General features: G+C 39.9%; 2 protein-coding genes across 4 annotated transcripts in view; both read left to right on the top strand.

Annotated features, from left to right (window-relative positions):
- slc25a1b (slc25a1 solute carrier family 25 member 1b) overlaps positions 1 to 4,454 on the top strand; it is a 29,205-nt gene extending 24,751 nt beyond the window's left edge. Inside the window, exon 9 of the mRNA XM_063013652.1 lies at positions 3,623 to 4,454. Coding sequence (XP_062869722.1) covers positions 3,623 to 3,737 — 115 coding nt within the window. The 3' untranslated portion in view covers positions 3,738 to 4,454. The remainder of the gene's footprint in view (positions 1 to 3,622) is intronic.
- Positions 4,455 to 9,645: 5,191 nt separating this feature from the next.
- pi4kaa (phosphatidylinositol 4-kinase, catalytic, alpha a) overlaps positions 9,646 to 13,390 on the top strand; it is a 91,949-nt gene continuing 88,204 nt past the window's right edge. For all 3 annotated transcript variants that reach the window (XR_010015219.1, XM_063013669.1, XM_063013667.1), the window contains exon 1: positions 9,646 to 9,745. Coding sequence is in view for 2 of the 3 variants with exons in the window: in XM_063013669.1 (XP_062869739.1) it covers positions 9,650 to 9,745 (96 nt within the window). In the remaining variant the exon portion in view is untranslated. The remainder of the gene's footprint in view (positions 9,746 to 13,390) is intronic.

Here is a 13,390-nt window from a genome sequence, read left to right as displayed (position 1 = left end):
ACTTGGATATAACTTAGAGTAGTCAGTGTACAGCTTGTATAGCAGTGTAGATTTACTGTCTTCTGAAAATAACTCAACACACAGCCATTAATATCTAAATAGCTGGCAACATAAGTGAGTACACCCCACAGTGAACATGTCCAAATTGTGCCCAAAGTGTCAATATTTTGTGTGACCACCATTATTATCCAGCACTGCCTTAACCCTCCTGGGCATGGAATTCACCAGAGCTGCACAGGTTGCTACTGGAATCCTCTTCCACTCCTCCATGATGACATCACGGAGCTGGTGGATGTTAGACACCTGGAACTCCTCCACCTTCCACTTGAGGATGCGCCACAGGTGCTCAATTGGGTTTAGTCCATCACCTTTACCTTCAGCTTCCTCAGCAAGGCAGTTGTCATCTTGGAGGTTGTGTTTGGGGTCGTTATCCTGTTGGAAAACTGCCATGAGGCCCAGTTTTCGAAGGGAGGGGATCATGCTCTGCTTCAGAATGTCACAGTACATGTTGGAATTCATGTTTCCCTCAATGAACTGCAGCTCCCCAGTGCCGGCAACACTCATGCAGCCCAAGACCATGATGCTACCACCACCATGCTTGACTGTAGGCAAGATACAGTTGTCTTGGTACTTCTCACCAGGGCGCCGCCACACATGCTGGACACCATCTGAGCCAAACAAGTTTATCTTGGTCTCGTCAGACCACAGGGCATTCCAGTAATCCATGTTCTTGGACTGCTTGTCTTCAGCAAACTGTTTGCGGGCTTTCTTGTGCGTCAGCTTCCTTCTGGGATGACGACCATGCAGACCGAGTTGATGCAGTGTGCGGCGTATGGTCTGAGCACTGACAGGCTGACCTCCCACGTCTTCAACCTCTGCAGCAATGCTGGCAGCACTCATGTGTCTATTTTTTAAAGCCAACCTCTGGATATGACGCCGAACACGTGGACTCAACTTCTTTGGTCGACCCTGGCAAAGCCTGTTCCGAGTGGAACCTGTCCTGGAAAACCACTGTATGACCTTGGCCACCGTGCTGTAGCTCAGTTTCAGGGTGTTAGCAATCTTCTTATAGCCCAGGCCATCTTTGTGGAGAGCAACAATTCTATTTCTCACATCCTCAGAGAGTTCTTTGCCATGAGGTGCCATGTTGAATATCCAGTGGGCCAGTATGAGAGAATTGTACCCAAAACACCAAATTTAACAGCCCTGCTCCCCATTTACACCTGGGACCTTGACACATGACACCAGGGAGGGACAACGACACATTTGGGCACAATTTGGACATGTTCACTGTGGGGTGTACTCACTTATGTTGCCAGCTATTTAGACATTAATGGCTGTGTGTTGAGTTATTTTTAGAAGACAGTAAATCTACACTGCTATACAAGCTGTACACTGACTACTCTAAGTTATATCCAAGTTTCATGTCTATAGTGTTGTCCCATGAAAAGATATAATGAAATATTTGCAGAAATGTGAGGGATGTACTCACTTTTGTGATACACTGTATATATATATACAGTGTATCACAAAAGTGAGTACATCCCTCACATTTCTGCAAATATTTCATTATATCTTTTCATGAGACAACACTATAGACATGAAACTTGGATATAACTTAGAGTAGTCAGTGTACAACTTGTATAGCAGTGTAGATTTACTGTCTTCTGAAAATAACCCAACACACAGCCATTAATGTCTAAATAGCTGGCAACATAAGTGAGTACACCCCACAGTGAACATGTCCAAATTGTGCCCAAATGTGTCGTTGTCCCTCCCTGGTGTCATGTGTCAAGGTCCCAGGTGTAAATGGGGAGCAGGGCTGTTAAATTTGGTGTTTTGGGTACAATTCTCTCATACTGGCCACTGGATATTCAACATGGCACCTCATGGCAAAGAACTCTCAGAGGATGTGAGAAATAGAATTGTTGCTCTCCACAAAGATGGCCTGGGCTATAAGAAGATTGCTAACACCCTGAAACTGAGCTACAGCACGGTGGCCAAGGTCATACAGCGGTTTTCCAGGACAGGTTCCACTCGGAACAGGCTTCGCCAGGGTCGACCAAAGAAGTTGAGTCCACGTGTTCGGCGTCATATCCAGAGGTTGGCTTTAAAAAATAGACACATGAGTGCTGCCAGCATTGCTGCAGAGGTTGAAGACGTGGGAGGTCAGCCTGTCAGTGCTCAGACCATACGCCGCACACTGCATCAACTCGGTCTGCATGGTCGTCATCCCAGAAGGAAGCTGACGCACAAGAAAGCCCGCAAACAGTTTGCTGAAGACAAGCAGTCCAAGAACATGGATTACTGGAATGCCCTGTGGTCTGACGAGAGCAAGATAAACTTGTTTGGCTCAGATGGTGTCCAGCATGTGTGGCGGCACCCTGGTGAGAAGTACCAAGACAACTGTATCTTGCCTACAGTCAAGCATGGTGGTGGTAGCATCATGGTCTTGGGCTGCATGAGTGTTGCTGGCACTGGGGAGCTGCAGTTCATTGAGGGAAACATGAATTCCAACATGTACTGTGACATTCTGAAACAGAGCATGATCCCCTCCCTTCGAAAACTGGGCCTCATGGCAGTTTTCCAACAGGATAACGACCCCAAACACAACCTCCAAGATGACAACTGCCTTGCTGAGGAAGCTGAAGGTAAAGGTGATGGACTAAACCCAATTGAGCACCTGTGGCGCATCCTCAAGTGGAAGGTGGAGGAGTTCAAGGTGTCTAACATCCACCAGCTCCGTGATGTCATCATGGAGGAGTGGAAGAGGATTCCAGTAGCAACCTGTGCAGCTCTGGTGAATTCCATGCCCAGGAGGGTTAAGGCAGTGCTGGATAATAATGGTGGTCACACAAAATATTGACACTTTGGGCACAATTTGGACATGTTCACTGTGGGGTGTACTCACTTATGTTGCCAGCCATTTAGACATTAATGGCTGTGTGTTGAGTTATTTTCAGAAGACAGTAAATCTACACTGCTATACAAGTTGTACACTGACTACTCTAAGTTATATCCAAGTTTCATGTCTATAGTGTTGTCCCATGAAAAGATATAATGAAATATTTGCAGAAATGTGAGGGGTGTACTCACTTTTGTGATACACTGTATATATATATATATATATATATATATATATATATATATATATATATATATATATAGGCAGGTGTTGGCAATCCCCAATCATGTCCAATCAATTGAATTTACCACAGGTGGACTCCAGTTAAATTGTAGAAACATCTCAAGAAGTATCAGTGAAAACTAAATGCACCTCAGCTCACTTTTGGGTGTCATATTAAAGGGTGTGCACACTTGTGTACATATGATATTTGACATTTTGATTTTTGATTGATAAATTAGCACAAATGTCTAAAAATCTGCTTTCACTTTGTCATTGTGGGTTATTTTGTGTAGAATTTTGTGACAAAAAATTAACTCAATCTATTATAGAATGAGTCTGTAGTGTAATAAAACGTGGAGAAGGTGAAAGGGGTGTGCAGACTTTCCGACTTGAGTGTATAAAACATACCGCACAGTTCGAGATGAGCTCCATATACTCATTCTGTGGCTGAAATATTTCCTAATCAAACCCTGTCTCTGTGCTTCTGTGCTTCAGGTTTTACAAAGGCACTATTCCAAGACTTGGGCGAGTGTGCTTGGATGTGGCCATTGTGTTCGTGATCTACGAAGAGGTAGTGAAGGTTCTCAACGTAGTGTGGAAGACCGATTAATGCCGAGAGGGAGCACGCCGAGCACAGCCTGACCTTCACATGATCCCAGTGTCATCTTGAAGCTGGAAGGGTGTCAGTAGGTGCTCACAAGTGGCCAAACAACATCTCATGAGCTGCTGATGTGTGAAATTTTCCTGATGTTATCAAGACCAAGAAAACATTTCCTCAATTAATGTGATGTGTGAGAAAACATTCCTGACTCCAAGGGTTGGTTTGATCTGGTAGAGTTTTTGAAAAGCTGAATGCTTAATGAGGAACGTCATTTAAACATTTGGCTTTAATCAAGAACAAAGAGGATCAAGCTGTACCTCATGGTTTTAGCATGCCATTTTAGTAACATGGTTTTGTTAGTAATTTTACTCATGGGATTTTTTTTATTCTTACCTTTCCAAGTGCCAAACGAACGTTCAGATGCATCAGTTTACGTCCACTGTCTGATTTTTTGATATTCTGTCAAGGAGTCTTCACTCTTATTTGCAAGAAGCTGCAGTAGCAGCAGATACACCTAATTACACTTGATCTATAGCTATTACTAAGTCATTTACACATTCTTTCAATAATAACGTTTTAAGGACACAAGAGTTGAACATGAACAAGCTAAATGAGTGTTATTTTTCCAGGCTAGAATATGACACTAATATACACTGATTAGCCATAATATTAAAACCACCTCCTTGTTTCTACACTCACTGTCCATTCTATCAGCTCCACTTACCATATAGAAGCACTTTGTAGTTTCTCTACATACTTTTTTAGTATGCTTTCACCCTGTTCTTTAATGGTCAGGGCCCCCACACGACCACCACAGTGCAGGTATTATTTAGGTGGTGGATCATTCTCAGCACTGCAGTGACACTGACATGGTGGTGGTGTGTTAGTCTGTGTTGTGCTGGTATGAGTGGATCAGACACAGCAGCGCTGCTGGAGTTGAATACCATGTCCACTCACTGTCCACTATTAGACACTCCTACCAAGTTGGTCCACCTTGTAGATGTAAAGTCAGAGACGATCGCTCATCTATTGCTGCTGTTTGAGTTGGTCATCTTCTAGACCTTCATCAGTGGTCACGGGACACTGCCCACGGGGCGCTGTTGGCTGGATATTTTTGGTTGGTGGACTATTCTCAGTCCAGCAGTGACAGTGAGGTGTTTAAAAACTCCATCATACCAGCACAACACACACTAACACACCACCACCAAGTCAGTGTCAGTGCAGTGCTGAAAATGATCCACCACCTAAATAATACCTGCTCTGTGGTGGTCCTGGGACCATTTAAGTGTCCTGACCATTGAAGAACAGCATGAAAGAAGCTAACAAAGCATGCATATAAACAGTTGGACTTCAGTCAGTAATTGTAGAACTACAAAGTGTTTCTATATGGTAAGTGGAGCTGATAAAATGAACACTGAGTGTAGAAACAAGAAGGTGGTTTTAATGTTATGGATGATCAGTCTATGCAGTGCTTAATAAAGGAATAATCAATACAAAACCTATTTTGGATTGTTTCCATAGTGCTAAATTGCCCATTTTGGCCTTTTATTATTAATAATAAATAATAATCATGATGATGGTGATAATAATAATTAAATTAATTAATTTTAGTATTAGCTCTATTACACAAACATGGCATTTTTGGGTTACACCTGGGTTTTCACCTGTTTGGGTGAGCTTTTTTTTTCAAGACTTTGCTTGTATAAGGATCTGCCTTCTTAACTCAGTAAGCTCTCTGATCCAAAGATCCAAAGACACAACACCGAACCATCCTGGCACACCACCAAAACCTTGCAATCTGAGTATCACCAGTAAATACATGCACTTTGAAATGGATTCGGCATTATTTGAATATATATTGTATTACTTTAAGTGCCTGACCAGTATTCACTAGTACTAATGATCAGCGTGTAGCTTTGTGTATAAAAACGTTTTGCCAGTAACTTTGCCAACAATGCCAAATGTTACCGCCTGTCCGTTATGCAGATTCAGATTTTTATTTCTTGTTGTATTTAAGTTTTTGGACGAGACTTATACCAGCAGCCAAAGTCAAAACAAAGTACCACTGACAAGCTGATGCAGGTCACGTAGCTGATTTTGGCTTTTTGTAAGTTACATATATTTATTTATGCTAAGAAGATCGAAAAACTGTTTCCAGATCTGAAAATGCCTTACATGGTACTCTGCTTTAATTTCTTCATCATGCCACTGATTTATCCTTTTCTACCTCGAAAAAAATCAATCCTTAAATACACAACAGGGAGACATATCTACAAATTTTAGCCACCGTATTGTCTCCCTTATTTCACGAAGCATAAATACCATTGTGTACATTGCTGTGGTGTGTTGTATGCCACACAAACTTATTTTAGATAAGTAAACAAACCATATCACACAAAAGAAAACTGTAGCACAAATCCATTTGTGTAAGTTATCAAACAGCCATAACACCCTTTTTGGCCGAACCAATTAAAGCAGCCATGATTTTAACCAGATAGCCTTTTAAATCACTGTGATGAACTTAGTCCCGCTTTTCTGCATAACAAATCCAAACAGATATGCTGCTAACGTTTTATAAACTGCATGTTTCAGGTTTCAAAGCATACCTATCCTTGATATACTCCCATGAATCCTGTGTTGTCTTGTCTCTTTTGTGTGGATGATGTGGCTAGAGATGTCCCCAGTATCACAATTGGCTTAACAGACACATTTAGTTAGCTGGTTGATTAAGTCGCCAGGGGCAATAACTTTTTTACACTTTTAGGGGTGATATATGGGATAGATACACCCATACCACCTCCTTGTTTCTACACTCACTGTCCGTCTTATCAGCTCCACTTCCCATATAGAAGCACTTTGTAGTTCTACAATTACCGACTGTAGTCCATCTGTTTCTCTACATACTGTTTTAGCCTGCTTTCACCCTGTTCTTCAATGGTCAGGACCCCCACAGGACCACCACAGAGCAGGTATCATTTAGGTGGTCGATCATTCTTAGCACTGCAGTGACACTGACATGGTGTGTGTTGTGCTGGTATGAGTGAATCAGACACAGCAGCGCTGCTGGAGTTTTTAAATACTGTGTCCACTCACTGTCCACTCTACTAGACACTCCTACTTAGTTGGTCCACCTTTTAGATGTAAAGTCAGAGACGATCGCTCATCTATTGCTGCTGTTTGAGTTGGTCATCTTCTAGACCTTCATCACTGGGGTGCTGTTGTTCTCAGTCCAGCAGTGACAGTGATGTGTTTAAAAACTCCAGCAGCGCTGCTGTGTCTTATCCACTCATACCAGCACAACACACACTAACACACCACCACCAAGTCAGTGTCACTGCAGTGCTGAGAATGACCCACCACCTAAATAATACCTACTCTGTAGTGTGTCCTGGGAGGGTCCTGACCATTAAAGAACAGCATGAAAGGAGCCTAACAAAGCATGCAGAGAAACAGATGGACTACAGTCAGTAATTGTAGAACTACTACTGCTCCTATATGGGAAGTGGAGCTGATAAAATGGACAGTGAGTGTAGAAACAAGGAGGTGGTTTTAATGTTATGGTTGATCGGTGTAACTTTGTTAAATTAACTAGTGTGTTGTGTCTGTACTTACTACACAGTGGTGGAGGCTATTAGAATGATGACATCTCCATTTTCACAGCTTTGTATATCCATGTAATAAAATTGTATCTATGGCAAACAAAAACCGAAAGGCATACAGAACTCTAGATGTTTGTGCTACTTGATGTGATTAGTGATGTGTGAGCATAACACTGTGTTCAGTCCTTGTCTGTGAAAAAATATTTGTGCCTAATTAATATATTGTAACTTGTGGTGTCAAAATGTATATGCCTTACAATATGTGTTAATCTGTAGATTTTATTTTTTGTAATGTTTCAGACAGCTCATTTACATGTTGCTGTTGTATATCAGGTTTAAAATGATAATGATAAATTATAGATATCTTTGACCAATGTTTTCCTAACTTAGGACTAAATATTAAATGTAAGTAGATAATAGTAGATACAATTATACTTATCCTAGACTGAAAGCATCACCAATAGTTTGTATTGTTGTTGGCTTTTAATTTATCATACACTGTGCCTTTAGATTATGTTATAATGCTTAATAAATCTTGGGGGCTGGAGAGTAATCTGTGTGTTTTGTGTGTGTTTTGACTAAAGGTGATGGTTTATCAGAAATTGTGTAGTCAGTTCTACCCTTAATATCAAAGTGCAATTTTTTATTTTCTATATACACCAATTAGGCATAACATTAAAACCACTTCCTTCCCCACTTACCATATAGGAGCACTTTAAACTTTTCTGCATTAATGCTGCCATCACAGAAGTGTAAATGACCTTTGCTAAGGGCACTGACACAGCCCCATACCATGACAGACCCTGGCTTTTGGACTTGTTGCTAATAACAGTCTGGAAAAAGACCTGGAATGCTGATTTATCAATGATGGTCCATCCTAGATGCCTCCAAGCCCAGAGAAGTTGACGCAGCTCCTGGACATGGTTAACATAAGGCTATTTTTTTGCACAGTAAAGTTTTAAGTGGCATTTGTGCATGTAACTCTGTATTGTAGTGCTTGATAAAGGTTTTCCAAAGTAATTCTCACCCATGTGGTTATATCAGCTATTGTTGAGTGGCGGTTCTTGATGCAGTGCCGTCTGAGGGATCGAAGATCACGGGCATTCAGCTTAAGCTTGTGCCTTTGGCCTTTACGCACAAGTCCTAACTTTTTTTGAAATGTGTTGCAGGCCTGAAATGCAGGAATGAAGGTATATTATGGTTATTGCAGCAAAAAATGAGCCAACTTCAAATATTATACACTGATGAGCCAAAACATTTAACTTTCCAAAAATGTGCATTGCAATGCCTATTTCATAACAAGACCAAAATGCCAGGGTCGGGAATATATTACATATTAGACTGATAATAGTTACTTGTAATACACATGCTGGATAAAGGAGATATGGGCAAACAAGACTTGACTTAATTTGATAGGGGTCAAATTGTTATGGCCAAACGACGTTAAATATGTCACAAACAGATAGAAATGCCCACATGCTGCCATGGTTAGTACTCACAGTGGTTGTTGGGTGGCCAAAACGTATTGATGCTAAGAAACATAAAGGCTGTAGTGTCTGGTGTGGACCAACAGAAGGGCTGTCTTGTGGAGTCCGTGTTTGCGGGTCAGAGCAATTTTAACAGCACGTTTAGCAGGTGGTCCTAATGTTTTGGCTTATCAGTTGATAGTCCACTATTAATAGTGTACACCGACCAGGCATAACATTATGGGGTCCGGGGGTACCTCCCTGAAATGAGTTTTTGCAACTTGGGATGTCTGGATACCACAGCGCACCTTCAAGGGTCTAGTGGAGTTTTGGCAGCATAAGGGGACCAACACAATATTAGGAAGGTGGTCATAATGTTATGCCTAATCGGTGTATGTTTATAATGCTAATAAAAATGAGAAGCTATACATTATGAGATGCTATTGGGATGTTTTAGACTTCATGCACTCATACTCTTGTCCACAAGGAGTAGCTGTTGGCTCTGTAGTAGCTTTATGGTGCTGGGACCCCTTACATACACTACGATACGAATCCCTCAAATTAGACACTGTCATGTCTTCACCCTCAATTGTGGTAAAATCCAAAGCACATACCTGACTGTCCTAAGTGTTTGTATTATGTATAGCAAAATCTGTCATTGCTCTTGTGTTAATAATGTTAATAAATTGTGCTGCTGACTGCACTTCGCGTGAGTTATGTGAACCGCATCGTTTGAGTACCTGTAAGGTTTGGCCTGTCCGGCTTCCCGTAGCGGCTGGTTCTGTCATTACAGGATGATCAGCACCCGTACTTGAAAATGAATTGCTACTAAATATACTGTATTTAATAAAGAACAATGGCTGCAAAAGGCGGATCGAGAGGATTCTATTTTGACACTGTGTTATCTTTAGCTCGATCGTTGGCTGCGCATCGACCAGCTCCGATTGATAAGGTAACACAATATAAACATTTCAACGGGTCGCACAGGCTAACAAGTTAGCATGCTAATAACTACTTCCGACACTTTTACTAGCGAACTGGCTGTGTCAAAATAAGACGTGTTTAGCGACTTTAACGTTTTTATGTGCTTTATTGTCGCTTCCGCTACGGGTTTATTTAATCATCTTTTTTTTATAGATTATAAGATTTAGATTTATAGATTTATATACTAGCGAAATCGATTAAACTGAACTTAATGGAAACTCGTTAAAAACAGCTGACAGGCCTTACAGCTAACCGGTTATCGTTAATGTTTTATTACAAATCCGAGTGTCAGCTGTCACAATGTACATCAAAATAAACAAACAAATCTGTCTGTACGAAAAATCGTCTGTGTCCTGCGTGTCACCGTGTTTTTAAAAAAGGACAACACTGTCACTTGTAGCTAGCATAATTTATTCACAGCTAGTGTAATCATTACATATTTTACATTAGACATGGACTGTTTAAAATGCCATCGCTTTATATACACTGCACCTGAACATCATGTAAACTGCAAACAGCACTAGCATAATGCATACTGCACCACTGTATACTGCACCACTGTATACTGCACCAGTATATAATGCATTCTGCACCAGTATATACTCTGTACTACACCGCTGTATACTAAACCAGTATATAATGCATTCTGCACCACTGTATACTGCACCAGTATATAATGCATTCTGCACCACTGTATACTGCACCAGTATATAATGCATTCTGCACCAGTATATACTCTGTACTACACCACTGTATACTGCACCAGTATATACTCTGTACTACACCACTGTATACTAAACCAGTATATAATGCATTCTGCACCAGTATACTGCACCAGTATATAATGCATTCTGCACCAGTATATACTCTGTACTACACCACTGTATACTAAACCAGTATATAATGCATTCTGCACCAGTATACTGCACCAGTATATAATGCATTCTGCACCACTGTATACTGCACCAGTATATAATGCATTCTGCACCAGTATATACTCTGTACTACACCGCTGTATACTAAACCAGTATATAATGCATACTGCACCACTGTATACTGCACCAGTATATAATGCATTCTGCACCACTGTATACTGCACCAGTATATAATGCATTCTGCACCAGTATATACTCTGTACTACACCGCTGTATACTAAACCAGTATATAATGCATACTGCACCACTGTATACTGCACCAGTATATACTCTGTACTACACCACTGTATACTAAACCAGTATATAATGCATTCTGCACCAGTATACTGCACCAGTATATAATGCATTCTGCACCAGTATATACTCTGTACTACACCACTGTATACTAAACCAGTATATAATGCATTCTGCACCAGTATACTGCACCAGTATATAATGCATTCTGCACCACTGTATACTGCACCAGTATATAATGCATTCTGCAACAGTATATACTCTGTACTACACCGCTGTATACTAAACCAGTATATAATGCATACTGCACCACTGTATACTGCACCACTATATAATGCATTCTGCACCAGTATATACTCTGTACTGCACCACTGTATACTAAACCAATATATAATGCATACTGCACCAGTATACTGCACCAGCATATAATACATTCTGCACCCGTATATAATCTATACTGCACCACTGTGGTGTAGTATACAATCTATACTGAGGTAATATACAGTGGTGTAGTATACAATCTATACTAAGGTAATATACAGTGGTGTAGTATACAATCTATACTGAGATTGTATCACTGCACCACTGTATATTGAACCAGTATATACTGTATACTGCATCACTGTGCACTGAACCAGTATATAATCTACACTGCATTACTGTATACTGCACCACTATACATTCTATACTGCACCACTGTGTACTGAACCAGTATGTAATGTATACTGCACCACTGTATACTGCATCATTATATAATCTATACTACACTGCTGTATATTGAACTAGTATATAACATATACTACACCACTGTATACTATACCAGTATATACGAATACGAATCCTTTATCATTGCACATTGTACTTGTACACTTGCACAACGAAATTGGTATTCTATACTCTGTTCTATTCTATACTGCACTACTGTATACTGAACCAGTATATAATGTATACTACACTACTGTATATTGCATCAGTATATAATCTATACTGTACCGCTCTATTCTGAACCAGTAATCTATACTGCATCACGGTATACTGTACCAGTGTATAATGCGTTGTGCACCACTGTATTTTACCTTAGAATAGATTGTATACTGCACCACTGTATATTACCTCAGTATAGATTGTATACTGCACCACTGTATATTACCTCAGTATAGATTGTATACTGCACCACTGTATATTACCTCAGTATAGATTGTATACTGCACCACTGTATATGACCTCAGTATAGATTGTATACTGCACCACTGTATATTACCTCAGTATAGATTGTATACTGCACCACTGTATATTACCTCAGTATAGATTGTATACTGCACCACTGTATATTACCTCAGTATAGATTGTATACTACACCACTGTATATTACCTCAGTATAGATTGTATACTACACCACTGTATATTACCTCAGTATAGATTGTATACTGCACCACTGTATATTACCTCAGTATAGATTGTATACTACACCACTGTATATTACCTCAGTATAGATTGTATACTACACCACTGTATATTACCTCAGTATAGATTGTATACTACACCACTGTATATTACCTCAGTATAGATTGTATACTACACCACTGTATATTACCTCAGTATAGATTGTATACTGCACCACTGTATATTACCTCAGTATAGATTGTATACTGCACCACTGTATATTACCTCAGTATAGATTGTATACTGCACCACTGTATATTACCTCAGTATAGATTGTATACTGCACCACTGTATATTACCTCAGTATAGATTGTATACTGCACCACTGTATATTACCTCAGTATAGATTGTATACTGCACCACTGTATATTACCTCAGTATAGATTGTATACTGCACCACTGTATATTACCTCAGTATAGATTGTATACTACACCACTGTATATTACCTCAGTATAGATTGTATACTGCACCACTGTATATTACCTCAGTATAGATTGTATACTACACCACTGTATATTACCTCAGTATAGATTGTATACTACACCACTGTATATTACCTCAGTATAGATTGTATACTACACCACTGTATATTACCTCAGTATAGATTGTATACTGCACCACTGTATATTACCTCAGTATAGATTGTATACTACACCACTGTATATTACCTCAGTATAGATTGTATACTGCACCACTGTATATTACCTCAGTATAGATTGTATACTGCACCACTGTATATTACCTCAGTATAGATTGTATACTGCACCACTGTATATTACCTCAGTATAGATTGTATACTGCACCACTGTATATTACCTCAGTATAGATTGTATACTGCACCACTGTATATTACCTCAGTATAGATTGTATACTGCACCACTGTATATTACCTCAGTATAGATTGTATACTGCACCACTGTATATGACCTCAGTATAGATTGTATACTGCACCACTGTATATTACCTCAGTATAGATTGTATACTGCACCACTGTATATTA

Source organism: Trichomycterus rosablanca, chromosome 18, assembly GCF_030014385.1.
Source record: "Trichomycterus rosablanca isolate fTriRos1 chromosome 18, fTriRos1.hap1, whole genome shotgun sequence".
NCBI lineage: Eukaryota > Metazoa > Chordata > Actinopteri > Siluriformes > Trichomycteridae > Trichomycterus > Trichomycterus rosablanca.
This window is presented reverse-complemented; position numbering and strand designations above follow the sequence as displayed.